Source organism: Pelodiscus sinensis, chromosome 1, assembly GCF_052426305.1.
Source record: "Pelodiscus sinensis isolate ZL-2025 chromosome 1, ASM5242630v1, whole genome shotgun sequence".
In the NCBI taxonomy this organism is placed as follows: domain Eukaryota; kingdom Metazoa; phylum Chordata; order Testudines; family Trionychidae; genus Pelodiscus; species Pelodiscus sinensis.
Genome location: NC_143052.1, coordinates 76,775,696 through 76,800,511, shown reverse-complemented (window position 1 = coordinate 76,800,511; position 24,816 = coordinate 76,775,696). Strand labels below are relative to the sequence as shown.

Sequence of the window (24,816 nt, the reverse complement as noted above, 5' to 3'; positions counted from 1 at the left end):
GTTCAGTTTTGTTGTAATGAAAAATGCTTCCCCAGGCTTCCCTCGCTTCAAAGTGGTGGCTAGAGAGAAAAGCAAGAAGCACGGACAGTGTGGAGAGCTGTATCCTGTTCTAATCACAGCCCTGCAAGTCCTTCTTTATTTAAATTAATTTATTTTGCCTTTATGAACTTGAGAGACTGACTGTTGCTTTCAAGGAGGCTGACATTTCACTCATCTGAAGGAGCCTGGAATGTGACAGGGGAAAGGGAGGAGAAGTAAATCAAAGCAGATAGCAATTCTCCAGATGTAAAGTATTTTTCTTCTCCCCCCACCCCTATTTTTTTTCACCAGAAATGTCAGAAAGTCTGCCGATGTTTTAATTCCTTTGTGATATGCTGTGAGCGTATAGAGCCCAATCCGGCTGCCATTGAACTTAAGGAGAGTTTTGCCATTGCCTTCTGCTCCCAATCTAATCCACAGTAACATTTTCATTAAACTCAATGCTCAGATCCATATGAATAAAGGATCAGACTCATCATTCTGTTACATCACTGTTATGATGGTATAACTCCATTCTGCTACATCTGCATGGATGTAGCAGAATAATGGATCAGGCTGAAAGTAGCACCACAGGACTCTCAGAACTAGACCTACAATGTCTATTTACGATAAGGAGAGTCATACACTTACCACCTCACACAATGTGCTTAAAGATTTACCTCACCGCCTTGATATGACAAATGTGTTTTCCTCCCCAGACTTCCTCCTTTATCAGGTATTCATTCCTAAGGAATTCCTTTTGTACGTAGCACTGACATACACCAATACATAGCAGATGTATTTGTTTAATAGGTTTATTCTTTTTGCAGGTTTTATAATCATATTTCATCAAGTGGTACAATAAGACATGTTTTAATATAAAAAACAAAATATAGGGATGGTTGAGACTGGTAAATCTATTCAGGTTGATCCTCAAGTTTTATTGTTAAATAAGATAAAGTATTTTTTAAAGCAGGCTTCAATGTATATCCTGACCTCTAGCATTTCCAAACACAGCAGCTTATTGTTGTGTCCTTTAAATATGGGAAATAAGAATGTTTTTGGTTTGCTATTTAACAAAAGAAAGCAAACTATTATATTACATGGCCCACGAAATGTTGGCAGCATGCTCCTTGGCTTTCATTCGTAGAACTGCAATACTGGAAGACCGCCTTTCAAATTCCGGCTTGGTTTCAAATGCATGTCCATTGGCAGCCCCGGAAAGTAAAGAGTCAGTGAAAAAGTTGTTGAGGGGCACATGGCTGAATTGATTCTGGTGGTTTGAAAAGCCTGTGTAGCCAGAATCTGTCCGAGGTGAATGAGAATAAGGTGTCATACACGAAGAAGTGTCCCGCGGGAGCATGCAGGAAGTGACCATCGAGCTGCTAGCTGCATTTCCTGCCCACAGATTGTTCTGAATCTGGAATATATCAAATAAGATTATATTTATTTATATTTTGTTCTGTCTTTTTTTCCTTCTTCTTTTGGTTTGCCTCACTAATTCTCCTGTGTAATATTAGCAACTACCCTAGTAGTCCTATGCAATTTCAGTGAAAAACACAGTAAAGATGCTGCATGGACAATGTATCAAACCATATGCCAGAGAGCTAGGACTGATGAACTCTTCCTCTGCTCTGCCACTGATTTTCTTGGTGACCTTCTGCAGGATATTTAACACTGAACTTAAATATAGCCACCTTCTCATGGAGATAAAGAACCCAGTCTAATGCCCACTATAGTCAATGGAAGCCTCCAAATGACTTTCAGAAGAAAGTGACTATAGAAGTGAAAAGCATTATAAAAGCTTTCGATATCTGTAAATGTGCACTTTGTTTTATTAATTATTAATATTATTCATTTGTATTACTGTAGACAGGACCCTATTATGTTAGGCGCTGTATAAACACAGAACACAAAGCACAACAACTGCAATTTAAGTACAGGCAGTCCCCGGGTTACATGGATCCGACTTACATCAGATCCCTACTTACAAACAGGGTGAGACAATCCCGCACTAGCTGCTTTCCCCCAGCAGACCAGGGAGACGCGAAGCTAGTGCCCCCCCTCCAGCAGACCAGGGAGACGCCGAGCGGCTTTTCTCAGCAGACACCTCAGCTTGAGAATAAAGGACTGAGGGAAGTGAGGTGTGGGAGAATAAAACTGAGCTCTGGAGAAATGTTTGGCTAGAGTTTCCCCTACAATATGTACCAGTTCCGTCTTACATACAAATTCAACTTAAGAACAAACCTACAGTCCCTATCTTGTTCGTAACCCGGGGACTGCCTATATAAGAAAAGGGACAAAAGATGGATACAGATTGCTAGAGGAGTACGCAGAAACAACAAGACAATATTGGTCATCGTGGTATGTAGAGGTCTCCATGTACCAGTCACCTAATTGTTATAATGTTTTGGTTATACATCATGGAAAGGAAGGTTTTTAATTAAGTATTTGAAGATTTAAAACTTCAAACTTTGAACAGAACAGATAATTTTCTCAAGCTACTTATGCTTAACTATAAAATATGAAATTTCAGCATCTTGGATAACTTTGTATAGTTAGTTACTTTAAAAGAAATGAATCCAGAAGACACAGACATGACTCATAACACATTCATGGCTCCTTTCTAAAGTGGTTTCAAAGACAGTTTTAAGTTAAAACCCCTCTTTTCATGATGTTTTAAAACAAAATTACACCCATAAACCTTTTTTCCAGCTTACTGGCTATACAGTGTGGCATTTTTTGTTGGAAAACCTTGCATGACAGACTAGGAGACGAGTTTTGTGGTTACCAGCAATGTCTGCTGCAGATCTGGAGTCACTGCATGTGTGGTGTTGCTGTCTTATGCCTTCTGTGCTTGGCAGTCACTTAAAGCCTAAATTTTTAAACAGAAAGTGCCACTGGCTTTCTCCTTTCTTCAGTGTATATATTTATGATATTTATGAATATATTTTTTTCATATATTTGTTATTTGTTAGATAGTGATTTACGAGGATTTCGAGGCTTAGTATAATTTCAGCTTCCATCTTAGATGGCATATATTTTTATTCCCCAATCTGTTGCACTTTGTTCCAACTAAGACTCACTTCCAACTGTCCTTCTTTGTCTTCTCCTTCCCTCTGCTTTGCATCTCCTCTCATGCAGCCTCCTTATGCATAAATGGTCTACTTAAACTTACAATCATCTTTTCTCCATTCAATCTCTCCTTATATACTCAGGGCTTGTTTACACAGAACTTTAGTCCACACAAGGCAGGTGTAATTTTTTAGTTCACGCTAGCATATCAACAGGCATAAATAGGTTCAATGTGGACCCTACTGATACACACACTAAATGTTCCCTAGTGTGTGTTAATGTCCTGTTTCAAAACTTTATGGAAACAACAATAAATCTGTGATGAAGACAATCTTCGCTTCTCATTCACTATAGGGAAACTGCTCTGCCAAAAAACTATATCATCCTTTTTTAATTTCCTGTGGTCTTCCCCACACCTTAAAAATGTGTTTGTTACATTTTCATGCTGACTTTAGATTGCAAGGAAATTGGGATTGGACCTGTATCTGTTTATGTGCTTGTTAAGTGCTGTATATGCTTATGGTGCTATTTTGGAGTGTCACAAATTGCTTCATAGTTTAGATCACAAAGTGAGTTCCCATTATTAACCTAATGCCCCCTCTCCTACATCCATAAACAAAGGCATGTTGGCATCATAATAGGTAAGTTATGATGATGGCTGAGGTTATATTTTCCCTATTAATTTTACTGTTGATGTATTATGGCACCCCACCAAAAAAAAGTTGCATTCCTAAGTTTAAAAATGTTTCTGATGCTTTTTTTACTCTATTCCTGAATAACAAAGATACTTACAAATCACCAGTCAGAAAGACAGAGATAAATTATGATTCCCTAAACTCCTCTAGTTGAGATCTAGGGTATATCTAGACTATATGGCTCCGTCGACGGAGCTATGTAGATGAGTTTACTAGACATAGGAAAAAGAAGCAGCGATTTACATAATCGCTGCTTCATTTACATCAAAATGGCTGCCGCGCTGTGCCAATCAGCTGTTTGGCGACACAGCGGGACAGTCTGGACGTGCCGCGATTGACAAGGGAAGCCTTTGTTGACTGCTCTGGTAAACTTCATTTCACGAGACATACTGGAGCAGTCAACAAAGGCTTCCCTTGTCGACAGTCGCACATCCACACGACCCCACTGTGTCACCAAGCAGCTGATCAGCACAGCGCGGCGACCGTTTTGATGTAAATGAAGCAGCGATTATTTAAATGGCCACTTCATTTTCCTATGTCTAGTAAACTCATCTACATGGCTCCATCAATGGAGCCATGTAGTCTAGACATACCTCTAGTGTGCAGATAGAGAGATGAGGTAATTAAACTCATATAATAGAAGTTAATACTTTAAATAATATTGTTAGCATGGGTCTTGCAAGCGGCATAAGGGATCTGTTGAAAAAGGCTTTCTTTCTCAACAGATACCCCTCTAGATTGCCACCTTTTGCTGACAAAGTGCTGAGTCAGCAAAACGCGGTGGCCATTTTTATGCACATTAGACACGGGATAAATCCCTGCCTCATTTGCAATGGCAACCTGCCTAATCTGCATCCCTCTGCCAACAGAGGGATGCAGTCTAGACATACCCGAAATGACAAGCCTACCTTTGATCCTCAGAGGGAAGATGCCAATTTCAGCTTAAGAAGAATGTTTACAACCCCCCCTATAAACTTTAGGAATAGCAAGTGGGGACCCTACACTTATAAGATGTAGTCACTTTGATACTGACTCACACATCCACTTTCATGGCCCCCACAGCTCCCAGTGGATGCAGTTCACTGTTCCCAGTCAATGGGAGCTGCAGAAATCAGAGGGGCACAGTGTTTGTTGGTCTCTCCAGTCTCCATAAGTTTTAGAAGGCTCTAAAGGACTGTAAACCTTAAAAGGCTCCAGCCTTGTCCCCTCCTCCCCCAGAATTAAAGGAGGCAATATTCTACCCTCCATCCCTATAGGCCTCATGAGGCTAGTTAGTGGCCTCTTCCTCCTCAACATTATTCCCTGCCTTTGCAGGCCTTAGGATAGTCATAGGCCATCCCAGAGAGGTTTTGTCCAACCTATTCTTCAAAGCTTTCAATGATAGGGATTCTATACTCTTCCTTATAAGCCTATGTTATCCAACCATAACAGTATGTGTCCCATTCACGTGCCTTGTGTCTCTCACGATGGAGAGAAAAAATTATTTATATACTGTTGCTCTGTATGCATTTTTTATATTCTATCTGCAAGCAGTACAAATACCCTGGCTGTTCCAAACATAAGCAATTGTACTTCTGAAAGCTCTTGATATAGTGCATGATCCCCAGAATTACAGTCTTACGAAGCTATGCTTGCAGTACAGTGTTTCCAGTTTCAATGATATTCAAATGTACAGTACATTTCCCAAGAAAGATGATGCTGTAATATTTCCAGCACAGATGCATCCAATCTGAACTTTGGAACCTTTGAAAATTCCCACTCACTCTATAGTTGACATATGTTAGACAGAATGTCATTTTATCTGTATTGATTAATGTTCCTTAAAAGATATCAGGACAAATTCTGCAACTCCATGGGCTGCAAAGGTCTGGTTATTGGAATAATATTGCCTGAAAACTGCTTTAAATGGGTAAAACAGACAAGTGGGATTTTGTCTAAAGGCATGTCTAATGCTCAAATGACGGGTGGCTTCAGAAGCTTCAGAGGTTAAATTTAGAAGTTCCTATAGACCTGTGTGGTTCAGAAGCATCACAAGATCAGTACTTGTGAAATTTCTATTTCCTCTGTGTTTGTCATACTATAAATATAGTACCACTAGTTTTCTTGATATTTTTATCCCAAACATTCCTTTCAATTTGAGGTTGAACTGGTGTAAGTGAGGGCAGAAGTCAGCTAGTAATGCTTAAATATATCTATGCCATGTCAAAAGAAAAAGAAAATAAAAAAAACAAATAATTCTTAAAGATTACAAAGTGGTCCCACAGATTCCTTCATCAGAGGAAGGAAGGAGTCTTAACTAGTTGCCCAAATCTGAAAAGCCTAACAAGATCCTGGAAGATGCTTATGGCTTGTTCCATGAGGCTGCTACACTTTTCAAAGGTATGTATCACATACCCTTCATCATCCCATTCCCCAGTCATTTGTCTGTTCCTTTTTTATTGGACATGAAAATTATCCTATTCCGGCCCTTATTTTAAGTGATTGAATCATGTCTGCTATCAGACCTCCACTGTTTAGCAAAGAGTTATTCCATAATTGTCTCAAAGTGAAATTCTAAGTGCAAAATATATCCCAGAATTAAATGTAAATAGAGCAATACTTTACAATAAATAAAAGTGATCAGTGCTCCTTCTATGGTGTACATAGCAGATGTAGACAGGAGGGAAAGGAGACATTGTGCACATGAGTTTTAAGAAAATATTTCTCTTAGAATCTTGTGTGATCCATGTACTATATAAAAGGCAATTCAGGGAGGCTGTGAATAAGGCTATACATACTGTACATCTCTGGTTTCTGTTAACATCACAGACAGCTCAAGATTTGCTCTTGTGGTTACCATGAAATCACCAGAACCCTTGAATATATTTACCTATCATGTTGTATATATATTTATACACTACTGGCTAGGGGGAAAAAAGAGTCTGACTTCATGGCTGTGACATCAACATCCCTAGGAAAGTCATAGTTTGCTATCATGGTTATGATGTCACTTCCTTAGAATCTGACCTACTGCCTAACAGAATTGAAACATGAAGTTAACTAAAGTAATTGGTATTCTGACTGGCTTTCCATGTAAAAATTCCACACTTCTTTGGGTTCAAATCCAGATTTACCACTCACATTTTGTATCACATCAACTCCTTGTAGCTGAATCTCTCATCTTTAAAACGCACTACACTTTCTCTGTCTAGTCTATTCAGACTGTAAGGTCTATGAAGAAGAAGTTGTTTGTCTCTTACCCATATTTTTGAAAGCCTAACACAATGAATCACTGAGATGCTAATTCATAAATAACAGTAATGAGCCAGATCCTAGGTACTGGGTCTGTTTCCGTCATGCTGCTGAATGACACAGGAGAGAAAGGGATTTTCCTGATGTACAGGGAATGACCAAATGGCGAAAAGCCAGGGCTATTAGCTTTATACTACCCACTTTTCCCTGCCTTCATCAGGGGTTGATGATATTCCTGGACTGCCACTGCACCCTGATACTCCAAGGGTGGCAACAAGTTCCTATGGAGCTGGTTTCATCTGGTTAATTTACAACAGTTCCGGCTGCTCTAAACTACACTAGAGGTCAATTCGATCCCTGCATAGCTCCAGGATGAAGGGAGCGGAAAGTCATCCCTTGGTTGTATATGTAGCATACTTTGGCCAGACTAAGGTAGCCCAGTATTCAAAACATCATCATGCTTTATTTCTTGGATAGTGTACATTGCAGATGTACACTAACCCACATAGCTCTCAGAGTCAAAGAGTAAAAGGAAAGGCATAACTCACTGCTGTAATATAGTCGTATATCATATCTCCTACCCTTTAAGAGCACTATTAAAGGGGGAAATCCCACCTCACTTCATTGAGCAGTCTTGTAACTACACTCAAGGTTCACTTAAACCTAACATGTTTAAGGGTCTAAGGATTCTGCAAATAATGGAAGAGGAAATGTTGAGACACCAAAGACCAAGTATTTTGAAGTACTAAGTGAGTATGGTGCTTTATGGTCTAGAAAATAAAACTGTCAGACATTGCATGACTCTGTCTAGAACAACTGGCAGTGGTCAACAGACTTAACACTAAATAACAGTCACTGTTAATTCACCTCTGTGGCTATCTGCCAGTTCTATGTAGCCTATAGTTAAAAGTTACACATAACATGTGGTGTATAATATAGACCACATGAGAGATTTAATATGAGCCAATAACTCTGATTATTGCTAATGGGAGTTACCCATTAGAATGGAATTAGAATTATGATCCAAGGGCTTAATAAACAGCATGTGCATATTTATATAATTTCTTACACCCTTGGGTTACTTAGTAGTATATGTGACCTTAGGGTTTTCCACTGCTGTCTAGCTGGTCCGAGGATTGCATAAGTACATACCACCCTCCTTTGCCTTTTTGAGTGTGTTTGCCCTTCCAAGGTATGGAACAGGCCCTTGTACGTCTTCCCTTCTCTCCTTTTAAAAGGTTGCCATCTACTCTCCCCATGTTCTCTCTTTTGCTCTCCCACAGCTGCTTATTTCTTTTGAAGGCCCAGGTCTCCCTTTGGGACTCCCACTTGCAGTGGGTTAGAATTTCCCTGAAAATCAAATGCAGCCAGTGCCTCAGACATGCATCCATTTGAAGCTCTAGCTGCAGTTCAAAGGAGGTGCTGTGACTCTGGAGGAAAGGAGCCCTAGGGTTTCCAGCTCTGTAGCAAAAGGACACTCATCTTAGACAAAACAGCATGAATCCTGCAGAGGTAACTGTGCAGCAACAGCAAAGAGCAAGCAAGGAGGGAAGTAGGGAGGTACTAATGAGGAGGGGGGGCTATTCCCCTCTCTCACTTTCTGTGTTTTTAAAGATGTGATTGAATGCAATCATATATTTATTAGTGTCCTTATGGCACTAATACATAATGATTATATTTAAGGTAGACAGTGTAAAACTAGTTGCCTATGTACTGAACATGAATAATATGTGAACTGAGAATCAGACTGCAACCCTTCCTGGAGAACAAGAAGGTTGAAAAAAAATGACTGGAAGTCCCAATAATATCCAAATTCTTTTCTTGTGTCTGCATAGAGAGAGCTCCCATGGATGGTAGTGGGAGCTGCCAGCTTTCAGGTGCGGGCACTTAATGTGGCATTTGGGGAAAAAAACCTCCTTGCAATTCAGCTGTATTTCATGGGGAACAAGAAGATGAAACCTTGTCTCCAGCCTTGGTCTATTTGCAACATAGTGCCTGAATACAAAGACTGCTGAAATTTACCACAGACCATGGCACTAGGTTCCTCAAAGGACATTGGGCAATATCTCCCTCTTCACACCAGTCTCCAAAACTGGCTGTATGTAGCAGAATGGGAAACACTTGCTGTACTCTGGCCATGGGCTAGCAGGGCTAAGTTATTCTTCCTGCCTTTCGCACAGAGCTTCCAATGACAGACTCTGCATCCTCTTCTCCCTATCACAGGCCGTACCTAAAGGCACGATCAATTTCACCATTTCCACAGTCACTGTCTGGGGATATGTCTACACTAGCTCCCTAGTTCGAACTAGGGAGGCTAATGAGGGTGACCGAAATTGCAAATGAAACGCGGGATTTAAATATCCCGCGCTTCATTATCATGTTCCTGGCCTGTCGCCATTTTGGAAATTGACTAGCCTGGAAGACCTGCCCGCATCTACACATGGCAGAGAAGGGCGATTCTGAAATAAACCCCTTACTTCAAATTACCAGTTAAACCTCATTGTTGTTTTTTCCCATCCAATATCACATTTTCAATACTAACCTTTGTCAAAAATTCAAAATTTAGAAAATTTCAACTTATTCAACAAGTGGTTAAAAAAATCTGAAAATTTGTAGGATGTTGGGGGAGGGAGATGAAAAATCTACTTTTGGAAAAATTCAACAACCTCTTTTTTCCTATTTTATCTTATTTTTTCCATTATTACTTTGTCTTGTAACATGCTTGACAAACAAGCCTGAAATACAGCTGAACTGCAAGGAGTTGTTTCCCAAATGCCATATTAAGTGTCCACACCTGTATGCTAGTGGCTCCCATTACAGCCAATGGGAGATCTGTGTGTGCAGACACAAGAGAAGAATTTAGTTAGCATGTGGACTTCTAGTCATTTTCTCAACTTGCAAAGCATTCTTTTTGCATCACAACTTGTGTAAACAGTCACCATTCTGCAAAACATATTAGTCGAAATTAGTCACAAGAAATAATTATGAACTATACAAATATTAAAAGTGCATTTTCTGTTACTATGTTAAAGAGTAACTTACTAACATAAGCATCCTGGTAGAAAGATTCATAGACCATATCTATACTACAGCCTCATAGTAACACAGCTAGGGTGTTGCAGCTGTACTGCCACAGCCCGTAATGTGGATGCTTCCTCATCAGCAGAAGGGTTTTTTATGATATGGTAGGTAATCCACCTCTCTGAAAGGCAGTAGCTTGATCAATATGGTTGGGCTGAATAATAGATAATTCAGAGCCAATCTTCCATCCCAAATAAGATGAAAGGATTCTTTACTGACATAAGAAGAAATTCTTTATATAGACACACAAGGCTTCAAATGCACCAAAGCCACCATATTGTTACTGTGGGGTGGGTGTAAAGTAGGCAGTGGAGTGGCAGAGCAGGGAGTCTACTCTACAGGCTTTGTTACAGAAAGATGCTCTGATGGAATGGTGGGATGTGTGTGTTTGGAACACAACCCACACAACCCACAGGGGAGTTCAATCACAGAATGCACAGCAAAGAACTATATATGTTGCTGAACTTCATGCCCCGCACACAGAAGTGAGTGCAATAACCTGCCCCAGTTCATGCTGGTAGAAGAAGAAAGAGTCTATCCTCCCCAATCCCCGTGTACTTTTCACAGGCAAAGTCAAAGGTTAGTAAATGCACATTTGGGTAAGTAAGGAGTTCACAATTTAATTATCCCCATCTAATAATCTGTGTGCCCCCACTCCGACAACAACCTTCTTATCTGCATGCATGGTAGCGCATGCCTTGACCTTTAGAGATGTCAGCATCAAAATAACTGTGCTCAAGAGAGTTCATTTAGGGAGAATGAAATGGCTGATGGGTTAACTCTGTGTCATTATTTATTGTTCTAGTTATGGTGCCATGAGGAGTGCTGTGATAATGGCACTCATTCTGCTTAATGGCATAGTGATTGCAACCTCGGCCTAATTACATCAATGTAATTTAGATCTTGTCTACACAATGCTACAGCAGCACAATAGTGCTGCTTTGGCTGTGCCTCGGTAGTGCTTCAGTGTAGACCAGGGGTAGGCAAAAGGGCCTCCATGGTTTGGATCCAGCCTGCCAAGTGAGTTGATCTGACCCACAGAGGCCCTGCTGCTCCCCTTGCCTCCAGGCCAACCAGGGGGAGTAGATCTCCTCCTGCATTGCCCCCTCCCTGCAAGTACAGCAGGGGGCTTAGAAGCACCACATGCTCCTGGCAGGGTGGGAGGAGACTTTGCGCACACTTCCTGCCCCCAAGCCTTGATTGGCCTAATGGCAGAGGCAGGGGAGCACACAAAGTCTCCTTCCACCCTGCGACGGGTGCAGTGCTTCTAAGTCCTACACACTCCTTGCAGGATTGAGGCAGTGTGGGAGGAGACTTCACACACTCCCTCCACCCCCGGGCTAATCAGGGCTTGGTGGTAGGGGGAGCGCGTGAAGTATCCTTCTGCCCTGCAAGGGGCTCAGCACTTAATGTCAACCACCAGCTGCTGTTCAGCTGGAGATTGATTCTAAGAGCGGTGCTCCCCTGCAAGGTGAGAGCAGGGAGTGAGAGACTTTACATGCTCCCGCTTCCCAGGCCCCGATTGACCTGGGGGCAGCAGGAGGGAGCATGTGAAGTCTCCTCCCACGGCCAGAACAGCTGGTAATTCTCGCTCTAGGGGGGATGAAAAGACTTTGCACGTTTCCCCACCCCCAGACCAATCAGGGTCTTTGAGGCGGGGGGAGCACGCAAGTGTTCTGGCCCCGCCCCTTCTGCCTGAGGTCCACCCTTCCAGGGCAGCCCAGGGCCACTTCAAAAATTTCTGAAGTGGCTCCCAGACAAAAATTATTGCCCACCAATGATATAGACACTACCTGTGCTGGCCTACATAATCCATTTCCTGGAGATGCAAGTAGTGAAATCAACAACAAACTCTTCTATCAGTGGGATTTACATCAGTGAATTTACACCAGTCAGGGGTTGAATATTTCAAACCCCTTATCAACACAGTTATGCCAACCTAATTTTCTAAAATATCAGGCCTTATAAACAGAATCATGAGCAGCCAATAGATCAGAAATTTAAATCTTGATCAATCTCTAATGTAACAGCAGCATATATCTCTGCTGCATATGATGTCTGTCTAACTACTTATATAGTTCCATCACACTAGTGACAGGATGTCTCTCAGCCATTTAAAAATAGAAATAACAATAGTAATCTCTCTCGCTCCTCCTTATCTGTGGAAGAAATAGCTTGACTAGTTTATATGGACTATAGTGCGTATGGTGCATATGTTGAAATACTTATGAAGAGAAGGAAGCCAAATGAACAGATCTGAATGCAGTGTGCCAGTGTCTTCTGTCTCCTGATAGAAGGATTCATGGGCCATCTCTATATTACAGCCTCAGAGTAGCACAGCTATGGTGTTGCAGATGTATTGCCACAGTCTGTAGTGTAAATGCTTCCTCTACCAATAGAAAGGGTCTTATATGGTATGGTGGGTAATCCACCTCTCCAAGAGTCAGTAGCTAGGTCAACAGAAAGATTCTTCCAGCAAACTCACCATGTCTATATCAGGGATTATGCCAACCTAACTATAGCACTCAAGGTGCACAATTTTGCACAACCCTGAGCAATGTAGTTAAGTTAACCTAAGTTTTAGGTGTAGAACAGACTATAGCCTCAGATCTTGGTTACATGAGAATATTGCATCAGCTTAACTAAATAATCAATTTCATAGTACTATGCCCACAAATGCTAATGTGAGTACAATTTATGTCACTCAAGGGAGTATTCACACGCTTGAGTGACATATGTTTGCTGATATAGGCTATAGTGTCGAAACAGCCTTAGTTAAACCAGTGCAAAAACTGAGAGGACACTCCTTTTTCAGTTTAAATCAGTCTTATTTTATCTGGTTTAAGTGGATCAGGAGTCCATTTAAGATAAGCTGAAAAAGACCAATTTTAAATCCAAACAAAAGAGCCCATTTGAGTTTAAAAATCAGTTTAAATTGATTTAAAAAGACCTGAAGTTAAACATGTACAGCTTTTTCTTGGAGGCAACTCTTTTTCCATATGCATATATATTTGGGTGTGCCTATGAGTATGTATACAGGGAATACATATAGCAGTATGGTTCTTTTAATATAAACCTTTATTTTTAGGAATTTATAATTCGTCTGAGTGATAAAAATTTCTTTCAGGTTGAAATCTGGCAGGGAAGACCTAAGTCTGGGAAAAAAAATTTCACAAGATTCATGAAAAAAAATCAGGTCAATTATTTTGGACCAGAAAGTATACAATGGATATTTTCATTGGCTTTGGGTTTTAGATTGGGATTATAGATTTGTTTGATTATTTTTAAGTCTCCTATAACTCAAAAGAGCTTCATTTAAAAAATAGCAGTAATTACCAAGCAGTTATCATGTTACAAGAATTAAACATTATCTATATTTAAAGACATCACCAAACTGTGGTTATTTTAAAAATATACACTTTCAGCGCACACATTTGGAGTTGCTTACTGAGCATCCCAGAAAGGTGTACACATAACTATGGACTGGTATTAATGGAAGTCTGATGGTCGGAAAATTGCAGATGGGACTGTGCTGACAGAAACTGCGTTGGGGAACCGACATGGTCTAGTCTAGTGGATAGGGCATGGGACAGAGTGATTTGGGGCAAATTGCTTCACATTCCTGTGCCTCAGTTTCCCTCCTCATTTTTTTTTCTTGGTCTACATAACGTTAAGCTCTTTGGGGCAAGATCCAGCAGTCCCAGTAGCTCAGGAACATGTTGGCATTGAGGGAAGTGGGCTCAGGGTGTGGCTGTCTCAAGGTACCCATAAAAGGTTGGGTTCAATATTGTGAGGTGGAAATAAGTCAGGAGATATGAAGAGTGCAAAAATGGAGGTGTCCCATGTCCTAAAGAAAGGGGGCAAAGAGGAATGGGACAGCAAGGAGGATGGTCATAGTATGAGAAAGAAAAAGAGAAAGATATGGAGGGAGCTGACAACTAGTGAGAAGGGTTTAATCATCTTTTCGCTTCTCCCCCACTCCATCTAACCCTGAAATTACTTAATCATAAACTTAATGCTTGTGAGTAGTCTCACTGACTTCAAAGATGACTGCTAATGTGAATATAAACTAATGCACGTGCTTAAATGGTTGCAGAGCCAGGGCCAAACTGCCTAGTGATCATATAAGGAAAAGTTTCCTGTTAACAAAAGTAGAGAGGTAACTGCAATTCTGAAATTACTGACTTCAGTCTCAATGCTTTTTTGAAGTCCTTTTTTCAATGTATATATATTGTACACAAATGTAGTGGTGTTTATATGTGACGTGTGTGTGTGTGTGTGTGTGTGTGTGTGTGTGTGTGTGTGTGTGTGTGTGTGTGTGTGTGTGTGTGTGAAGCGAAGTCCTGGCCTGATTAAATTCAGTGGCCAAACTCCCATTGTTACCCCAGTGTGTGTAGGACTTCACCCACAGGTGTGTATGCATATGCATGTGCATATGCATATGTATATACAGATTACACACAAATACCCCCTCTGTATTGTACACATGCAGAAAAAGAAAGTTGTACCCACCAAAGTTATTAACCACCATTTAAGAACAAATCAACCTCCATAACTTGTGGAAAATCAGCAGGATAGAAATGCAAAATATTATAAAAAGCCTTTTCTCATCTAAAAAGGAAAAGTGGTAAATATATTGTAAAAGCTAATTATTCTGTAAAACAGTGGAGGTGTTGGTCATAATGGCAGCTCTGATAGTTACAAAGATGTTTTGGCATTTATAGAAGGCATAAAAAACAAAGTATGGTCAAGGGAAATGAATATATTCAGTAACTGGTGAGAGTGGTGGGGGAGGAACAGAGTAAAGGAAAACAGATGCCTTGGCTGAGACTGAGAGCTTCATGCAGCTCTTGTTCAAGAAGGGCTAAGGCTTCCCAAACAAAGCCCAAAAGATATTATTGTCTTATGCTGTATACAATGTTATATTTATTTAACTACTTAACAAAGGCAAAGAATCTGGACAGTGAAAGTATACAGTAGTTACAGTGCGACTGTAGTGCCATTGCTGGCTGTTTTGTTGCTAGGTCCCTGCATGTATAAAGTCACACAGGAATGTTAATTCAAATGAAGAATCTTAAAAGAAAATCAGATCAGTATAGTCCGAAACACAGTCAAAACATGGACTGTAATCTCTCAGTGAAGGGTAATGATTGTTGAGTATTTTAATTATACACAAATTTTAAGCACCTTTACATGTAGTAATTGGTCTGAAGGAGGAACAAAGGCATTTATCTATGTTATTTACTATACCTGTGGGTAGCTGTCAGTCCGTGGTAGAACAGATATATCATAGGTGGCAGCAAAATGGCTTTTAGCTTGCTGGATCTGGCCATAACGTTCTCTTTTTCTCCATTTGGCTCTTCGATTTTGGAACCAAACCTACACCATGAAAGCAAATAACAATCTCAAATATCTATTGAAAAGTTTTTACTGAAATCAAAAGATTTTGGAAAGCAACTTCTAAAATTGCCATGTTTCTCTGAAAGGAAACTTATTGAAAATGGGAAGGTCACTGCTCTCTCTCACCAGAGATCCTCTCCGTAGAAGGTCTATTGAAGTGAATTCTGTCTCTTTTGGTTGTGTTTACAGGAAATCTATTTTTCTTGTTGTGATGAGCACATGAGATAACATTTTATTATATATCCCAGTTCGTTTGGGCAGCCCACTAGGGTAGCAAAAAATCACACCTAAAAGTACCTTCAGCTATTAGCTCCAGATAGCCATTAACTAGTTATGACTGGGTAACCTCTTTTATGTTGAGATAGTATGTAAACTTTATCTGGAGCAATATGAAAATAGTGAGGGAAACTGTGAAGAGCATCTTTGAGCTCAGGGGCACAATGGAAAGGACTGTGAAAGAAGGAACACAATCAGTCAAGTCTGGTAAACAATAAACAGTTATGAGACAAAGGTTGTTCTTTACAATAGGATCCAATAGATTGTCCTGGCAGCATGCATGAAACAGTTCAGCCAAAAAAAAAAGAAATATTTTTATTGGGATATGGATCCTGTTTAGAACACTGGAGGACTGGAAAGAAAAGGAATTTCATTTCTAGGTTCATAATCCAATGCCCACTGAAGTGAATGGAAAGATTATAGCTCAAATGACCTGTAATTGGTCCCTCAGTTATTAAGGCATTAATATGTCAAACTCTCTGAAGCTATGTCTAGACCACTATTTCTCAACCAGTGGTACAAGTACCCTTAGGGGTACTTGAGAGAAGTCTGGGGGTGAGTCAATGCAACTGAAATTTGGAGAAAACTGAATTTTTGTTTTACGTTTTACAGCACTTTATTATTTTTGTACTTTTTACACCCAAAAATTTCATCATCCTCCTGGCTATGATTTAGTTGTTTAAACAAATGTGTTCTAATGGTACAAAAAAATTGTGTACCTGAAAACTGTAGGTACAGGGGGTACTTCTATTTTTTTTTAAATGAGGTACTTATAATTTTTTAAAGGGGTACTTTATAAAAAAAAAAAGTTGAGAAACACTGGTCTAGACTGCAAGCTTCTTTTGGAAGAAGCTTTTCCAGAAGAGATTTTCTGGCAAAACTTCTTTCGAAAGAGAGCATCCAAACAGCAAAAGCGCATGAAAAAAGTGATCAGTTTATTCAACAGATAGCACCCATGTTCATTGGACACTATCTCACATTTAAGTTGTGATTACTATGGACAGAGTGGCCACTAGGGCACTTGTGCTTTTTCTTGGAGGCCTATTATTTAAAAAAAAAAAAAACCCTCTTCCCCATCCACACATGCCTTTTTCCAAAAGAGCTTTTTCGGAAAAAAAGCTTCTTCCTCATAGAAAGAGGTTTACCAATGTTGGAAAAACCCCTCCATTCTTTCTACTTTCTGTCAAAAGAACGCAATTGCAGTATGCATGTAAGTGAAGGTTTTTTTGGAAAAATGGCCATTTAAAAAAAACCCTCTGAAGGGCAGATACACCCTGAGTAACATAGCACAATATTCCCTGAGAGCTTAATACATGAGTCTACCTGGTTGTAACTTGTGACTCACATCTAAAGATGGGGGTCCGCCTCGTGATGTATCATTAAAGCATCATTTCTGTTATGGAAGTTTAGTTTTAAGCGCCTAGCAAATCTGATATGCCTCCTCCATAGCCCACTCTGGCTATGTCTAGACTGCAGGCTTCTTTCGAAAGAGGCTCTTTCGAAAGCATCGTTCGAAAGAGCCTCTTTCGAAAGATCGCGTCTAGACTGCAGGCGGATCTTTCGAAAGAGCAATCCGCTTTTTCGAAAGAGAGCACCCAGTGAGTCTGGATGCTCTCTTTTGAGGAAGCCCTATTTACATTGAAGAACGCCTTCTTTCGAAAGAGGAACTTTCGAAAGTAGGCGTTCTTCCTCGTGAAACGAGGTTTACCGCCATTGAAAGAAAAGCCGCGTTCTTTCGAAATTATTTCGAAAGAACGCGGCTTGAGTCTGGACGCAGGGGAAGTTTTTTCGGGAAAAGGCTACTTTTCCCGAAAAAAACCCTGAGTCTGGACACAGCCTCTAAGTTGGACCAAAGCTACTATCCTGGGATCTCTATTGTGCAATCCAGACTCATGATAGTGAACTTTTACTCATGAGAGCCATCCCACAGACTCAAAGGGACTGCTCATGTGAAGTAAGAGTTTCCCATTCAAGCCCTTATTGTTCTGCTATGTGTAAACCCATTTTGATATTTATTTTAAAAGTTGCCATGTTAGTAAATCCAGTATTACTAGTTGTACTGATGATCCCCAGTCATAGACAATGGCCTCATTGTACAAATATAGAACAAATGACGGTACCTGTTCCTATATATTTAGGGATACATCATTATGTTGGATACCACAATATTTAAAATAAAATATAGAGATAAACTCTAGAATAGGGCATGTAGTGCTCTTTAGGCTGGGCAGAAAGTCTCACAATAAAAAAATGAACTTAAAGACTCAACTGTCATTAAACTATGACATAAAAAATGGGAGTTACTTGAAAAAGTTTCTAGTAACTAATACTGGGTTTAGTGCTTTTAATTCTTAGGGATTTTTTGCCCTTCTCCTCTGGGATGCTAACGCTCTGTTGATATTATCTGAGCAGCAGGGGCATATTACTGATTGTTTAATTTCTAACTACATACTGCAAATTTAATGTCAGTTTTGAAAAATGTACCCAGAAATCAAAACAAGGCACAGAATACCTGTTGAGCATATTTTCTATGAGCCTTGTGGGTAAATTTGTATTATCTATCATGCCTGAGGCACAGCAAAAATATATACATATTGTAATTTTTTCTGCTGTCTCCATAGGAGGCACCGAGAACATGCAAAGGGAATTTAGTAATGAGGCTCTTTCATTGAAAAAAAGACCTTGACAATCTCCTTAAAATGGGTGCCAATTACTGCACTGACATGCAGCAGGAAAGAGAACAACTTAGATAAATTAGGTTCAGGTTGGCTCTCTCTGCATGTATGCAGGACACAAATTAAACTGGACCTTGATGAAATGGCGGTGAAGGGAAATGTGGGTAGCGTATCCAGCTGATCATTCCGCTAAAGTAAATAAAACAATTTGTTTGAATTTATAGTAACTAAAGGAGAAAAAAAAAGCTCACATTTTTTTCTTTGACAATCCCCCATAATGTTTCTGTTTACATCACTTTACTAGAAACTGACTCTTGGCAAAGATAAAGTAACCATTTGCCTACATGAAGTAATGCAAAACTGCTGCTTGTTATCCTTGCATTGCCAGATGCTTGCTCCTAATGATGCAAGGCCTTTTAAACTGCTTAATCCCATGATGGAATACTGTTGCTACTCAGGCTCAACATGATCACCATTTCCTTTCATATTCCTTTCTTATTTAACCACTCGGAAATACAGATATTGGTCATTTTCTAAGCAACTAAAAATTATGTGTAAACAAAACAGAAAACAAATATTCTCAGAATGCCTATAATTCAAATATTCTATGTTTTATGCTTTTCATTCTTCTGTTGTCATAGTTTTACTTCTAGAAGTTTATGTAACTGAGAAAAAATATGATCAATTTCCCAACTAAGTTCCACCTTAATTTACACCAAATAGAATTTTACTCTGTGATCAGTCCCAATAGCCGCAAAATTGTGCAACTGAAATAATAGAAAGACACAGTGGTCTTAATGGCTTATATCTATATTTCAAATCTAAGCAAAAAGTTGTTGTAAAAAGTAGTGACCAGATGCCATACCTAAGAATCTCTTTAAATATAAAAAGAAGACTCATTCTCCAGGATTTAAAGAGTTAAGTTGTTGGGTTAAATTCTCTTGACTTCAGTGACAATGGTAAAAATGGAGAGAGAATCTGGACCCTGTTTTCAGATGACAATAGTGCCTATGTCACTCAGTTAAATACATACAGGCAATGCCTATTTATTATATAAAAGTTAATTCAAATAGTTGATAAAGTGATGTTCATTTAATTGTCAGCTATGTTCATGTGAACTGGCTTTTATTTCTTTATAAATTATGGGTCATAAAATTGTTAATACATATAGTGGCTAAACTCAAAAATTACTTGCATTCTGAGAGATTCAACGGACCTGATATTCCCTAAACTGGAAAAAAAAACACAGGGAATATCTATAGAATCAGTATGATCTCTAAAAACAGAATATATTTTAAAATGTAACCATTGTTTATATTTGACTGATAAACCCATCCTTTGAGAGTAAAATTCAAAAGAGCTGAGATTATTTTGCTAGCCTTTCTGCATATTTGTCACATTTTCTCATCATTGTACATGAACACATGCAAATATTATACACGTGTATTAAATTAGTTGTGTGTGACTAAGATATATACCATAATGTTAGCCAATTAATTGTTCAACAATAAATTTATCCAAGAAATTAAAATATTCTTGAAAATTAACTGTACAATCAGTGAAAAAAAAAACCTAGGTCAATTAGGTTCCAATCCTGCAAGGTATTAAGCAGTCTCCACTCCCAGTGATATTAATGAATCAAGCCCTTACTATCTATCTCTCTGTCTAGTTTCAGTGTTTACTTTTTGAAAAAATATAAGAAATTTAATTACTTTAATTCTGCAATTTTTATTCAATAATAGAATTAGAGTTCACTGCAATCCAGTTTGGTTAGATGATAATGACAAACTACTGTTCATTTTAATTACACTTTTGGAAACTTTTACGTATTAATACTATATTCATGTGCTGCATGAAATTTTGACGGGGAAGCAAGGTTAATAGAAAGATTTATCATAGAAGTTTCATTCTCTATTTTTCCTTCTATATGCAGTTTCCTCAGACAGCTCCTTTTTACAGAAAAACATGACAAAACATATTCTTCATGATGCAACATCATGTACTTTTGATCAACCTCTAATGTGCTGTTGATCAGTTTCTAAATTGTCCTATGTAATGTTCAATTAGGTACCTACCTGGACTCTGGCCTCAGTGAGCTCTGTTCTCAGAGCTAGCTGTTCTCTTACATATACATCAGGATAATGTGTTTTCTGGAACACTTTCTCCAGTTCTTCCAGTTGTAAACTGGTAAAGGTAGTTCTGTGTCTCCTCTTCTTACTGCTGGAGACATTGCTGTCACACTTGTCTCCCAGTTCATCCAGTTCCCCCTTCTCCTGCATCCCTTTTACTGGAGACATCCTAAGACTGTTGCAATTGTCCATGGGCCTGTTCAGCTCTGTGTGAAGAGACTGTCCTTCTACTTTAGTAATCCCATAGTTCACTGTACACAGGGGGCGAAAAATAAGCAGTTAAATGGGCTTTTAGATCTGAGGATTTCCAGTAAACTTTCACAAGGAAGTTGATTATATGCAATGATGTGTTGGAATGTGATACAACTGGCAGGGAATACTGCAATTTTTAATTACAAATTTGATGCCATTATTGATATCTGTAGAATTTTCCCAAAGACATGTTTGTTGTGAGGATAAAGAAGTATGCATAATAAATACATATTTCAGATACATTATAAATAAAATACATTAGAAACACAGAATTCTAGTGTGAACTAGATATTGATTTAAAATAAATGGCACAAAAGCTACTGAAAATGTGATTTTAAGCTAAGGTGTCAGTTTGATTAACCCAATATAGTTCTATGCAAATTCAAATAATTATATACAATAAATTAAATATTTGTAAATTGACTAATCAAGAACCATCAAATTCGATAAAACTAACATTTGGCAGATAAATACTTTTAGATTTGTGAAGTGGAATTGTTTTAAATTAGACTACAAAATATAGATGTTAATTTTTAGTTAATTACAATAAATAATTTTGTGTTAATATTGCAGGGATTATTTATCTTTAGGCAAAGACTAAATGCCAGAAATAAGTATTAAAATAATTTTTTTAGTTGCTGAATAAAAAATAAAAATGTTTGTTATTTTTGTTAAATGTGTCACATTGCATGGATAACTCATGCAACATTTTACAAGATTAGAAAGGTTTTTTTTTCTCTCTTACAGACGAAAGGGAAAATTAAAACATCTATTGCAATAAAACTTTATAAAGGATGGCATCTGACACATGATTTAGAGCTCCTTTTAAGTTTGTCTGCCATGCTAGATAATTTCATTCATAACTATTGATGCATCAGTGTTCATTCAGAGTGATTTTAACCAAACATAATTTTAAATACCTGACACCAATACAATAAAACACCAAACATAAATTAAGCAAGCTAATTAAAAACAACCACATTCAGTAAATCAACATGCTGTAGCTTTCCTAAATCATACTTGTTCTTGATAGTTTTAAAGATTACCATTAAAGTTTGTTACATAAAAATAATGTCTCAAAAATCTTTCAATATCCATATGAAGTACTGAAAACTTAACATATTATTAATCCTAGTATTGTAGTTACCTGATTTTAGCCTACAAAATGTGTTTTAGACCAAGATTTTTTTCTTTTTGGTATAATTTTTATAAATGCTGAATTACATGAAGAAAAATTATTACATTAAAATGTAAAGTAAATTGTTTATTAAAAATAAAAATAAAGTGTACCATATTTATTTTGTCTACATTCCAGAAATAGTAGAAGACCACTATTTTGGTCATTCTGATAAAATTAATAAATATGTTCTAATGTATTAGTTACGCTAGTGTACTCAAGTTAGATTATTGCAAATAATAATTGTAAAAAAATGTAACAAAATGTTATTCAATTTCAGCTTCTGAAGTAAAGTACAAATAGTGTATATTTTAAATGACCAGCCTGAAATAAAACACTGAAAATGTTAACAAGAAAATATTATATAGAGATGTATAATTTATGTAACATTTTTTGTATAATTTTGTAACAATTCCTGTTTGGGAATTGAATAAATTATTTTCACAGACTGAATAAAATAAGTACATATACTTTAATCATTGTAGTATTTAAAGTTTGCAATACATTTTTGGCAGATTTGAAACCTCGGTAAAATAAATGTTTTTTTTATAAATTTTGTCACATTTATTAGTTTGTTGTTTTAAAAGAACCCGCGTTTGCACTTTATGTGCGACATACAACGAGATACAACAATCGTCTTGGAATTGCAAAAGTGCTTTTGCTGTCTTGCAATGAAATGATGGGGTTTGTATTCGGTCGGTTACAAGATAGAAAAGATAGATGGTTTGTTTTGATAACATTTTGACTTTGCGGGGCTTTTGTATTCGGAGCTGAATACTTTACCAAACCATTAGAAATGTCCCTGTACTCGCTTACAATCTGTAGTGGATCCTGTTTGGATATTAAAAGTCACTTTAACAGACTCTGTAGCAAGCCGAATCCGAGTCACTTGAGCATTTGTTGCTAGGTTATAAGAATGCTTCTAGACACTGCACCAGATGTTATTGCGGGCTTAGCTATTTTCGTCTCTTTAGTACATTAGATAGACTGAGCTAAAAGGTGGAACGCCCAAACATGATTTAAGCAAAAAGATGGACTATTCATACAAACATATGTAGTGTGTGTCCATAGCAGCGCAGAGTTAGGTGTGATCATTACCTTCTAGCTTGAACTATATATTAAAGAGAATTAATATCTGTCATATAACTGTGTGCACAGTACACATTAATCAATGGTTAACACATAGATATTTTCTATTGTATTTTCTATAGCTGCACCCTGTAAGGAAAAGAACTGTTTATAAATGTGCAACTTTTATGTTTTGGCTAGACTGGTTTGGGCTAGAAATCCTTTAGGGCAGTCTATGGAGCTGTCTGCACGGGGGGAAGGAAGAAGAAATTGGACTGCTATGCTACTTCTAGATGAATACTGTTTTGAGTTTACTCTGTGTCTTCCGGAAACGTTTACACTACGGCGCGGTAGAACCCAAAGCGAAAGCGTCGCGTGTGCGCTGCCGGAAAGGGAGGCTTGAAGCCAAACCAAAGGGGCTCAGCCGCTCTTCAATGTAGTTGCTTAATAGATCAATTAAAAAGCGTGTGGCCGATCCTGCACCTGAACGTGCTCTAGACCCGCCGCACTTCAGTTCCTACATGCACCATCTTTTGTCTTGGGACAAAAGGAGTCCTGGGAAGGGGAGTCGCGCCGATTCTCCCGCTCTCGCAAGACACTGCGGGCTAAGAATTGTGCGAAATAACCCTACCAGGGAGACTCACCGTTATTGTCCTGGCAGGGAGAGGTCCTCTCCAGCCTCACATGATGCTCAGCCCTTTGCAGAGGGTTGAAGGCCTGCACGCATTTGCTGGCTGAAGTTTTGCTGTAAAAGGACTCATTGTCCAAAGTTTCCATAACGTGCTCCAAAGTGCCTCCTGCTCCCATGTAAAAGTCACTGTTCTTACTCGGCTGGCTCTTCAGGGCAAACTTCTCGCTCAGAAAATCCATAATCATCTAAAGCTGCTTGGGAGCCTCTTCCCTAGACAGAGGCTGGACTGTGAGCAGGGGGGGGAGGGGGGAGGGTAGGGGGAGAGACCTCCAGAGCTCAGGGAGCTGCTTTGCCTCTGAGCCTTTGATTTGTCTTGTCTTGAAAGGGGGGACCAGAAGTTGCTCTTATATCTTGAAGCTCAGCAGGGCTCCTTGCGCAACCTCCCATTTCTAATGAATATGAAAATAGGCAGCCAGTGTAACTCCACCCCAGAGCCCACTTTAGACAGACAGAGCCACATTAGGCAGACAGACACACAGACGCGCTGGAAGGTGGGGGCAAACAGATGGAAAGAGACATTCCCGCCTCCCTCTCCTACTCCCCCCCCCCCCCCCACCCCTCCAGTTTACACACACTGCAAGGGATTTCTCCAGGGATTCTGGAAAGTGTGTTAATCCCCGCCCCGCTTTCGCCTCCCTGAAAGTTTAGAGCAATGCATTTTTCAGAGGCAAATTCCATTCTAACGGGCTTTTATTTAATCGATTGGAAGGATACCGAGATATACAGGACTATAACCCTATGATGTGGCGCTGTTGAAATTAACAACCCGGGTTTCCTCGGCTTCTTATTCACACGGGTGGGGAGTTTGATTCCAAAGTAAGAAAACGAAAAGTTCTGGGAGTTGTTCGGGTTGTGTTAAGGGGGGAACCGCAGAAATTGAAGAAATTTACATCAGAGAGTAGCCCAAAGGAAAGCTAGTATTTTACTTACCGTTCAGACTCGAAATCAGGCTTTGTGTATGAGTACAGAGAGACTAAATATTTCTTTTATCCTAAGCATACTAGATCTTAAACAGCTAACGATTTTAATGCAAAAAAAATCACATTTT

At 38.9% G+C, this 24,816-nt stretch overlaps 1 protein-coding gene across 1 annotated transcript; it reads right to left on the bottom strand.

Annotated features, from left to right (window-relative positions):
* Window positions 1-804: 804 nt before the first annotated feature.
* On the bottom strand, window positions 805-24,268 carry ALX1 (ALX homeobox 1). Its single transcript, XM_006114013.5, has 4 exons — window positions 23,722-24,268; window positions 20,527-20,831; window positions 15,351-15,479; window positions 805-1,438 (listed from the first exon to the last, which is right to left on the bottom strand). The coding sequence occupies exons 1-4, from the start codon at window positions 23,951-23,953 to the stop codon at window positions 1,118-1,120; spliced, it is 987 nt and encodes a 328-aa protein (XP_006114075.1). The 5' UTR covers window positions 23,954-24,268; the 3' UTR covers window positions 805-1,117.
* Between the last annotated feature and the right edge of the window lie 548 nt (window positions 24,269-24,816).

What these genes read in the sequence shown, in the direction of transcription:
- ALX1 (XM_006114013.5), bottom strand. Translation starts at nt 23,953, where the DNA reads ATGATTATGGATTTTCTGAGCGAGAAGTTTGCCCTGAAGAGCCAGCCG. An exon ending in TCCCTGCCAGGACAATAACG is followed by an intron (nt 20,832 to 23,721) that starts GTGAGTCTCCCT and finishes CCCTGTGTACAG; the next exon opens with TGAACTATGGGATTACTAAA. An exon ending in TCACTGAGGCCAGAGTCCAG is followed by an intron (nt 15,480 to 20,526) that starts GTAGGTACCTAA and finishes TTCATGGTGTAG; the next exon opens with GTTTGGTTCCAAAATCGAAG.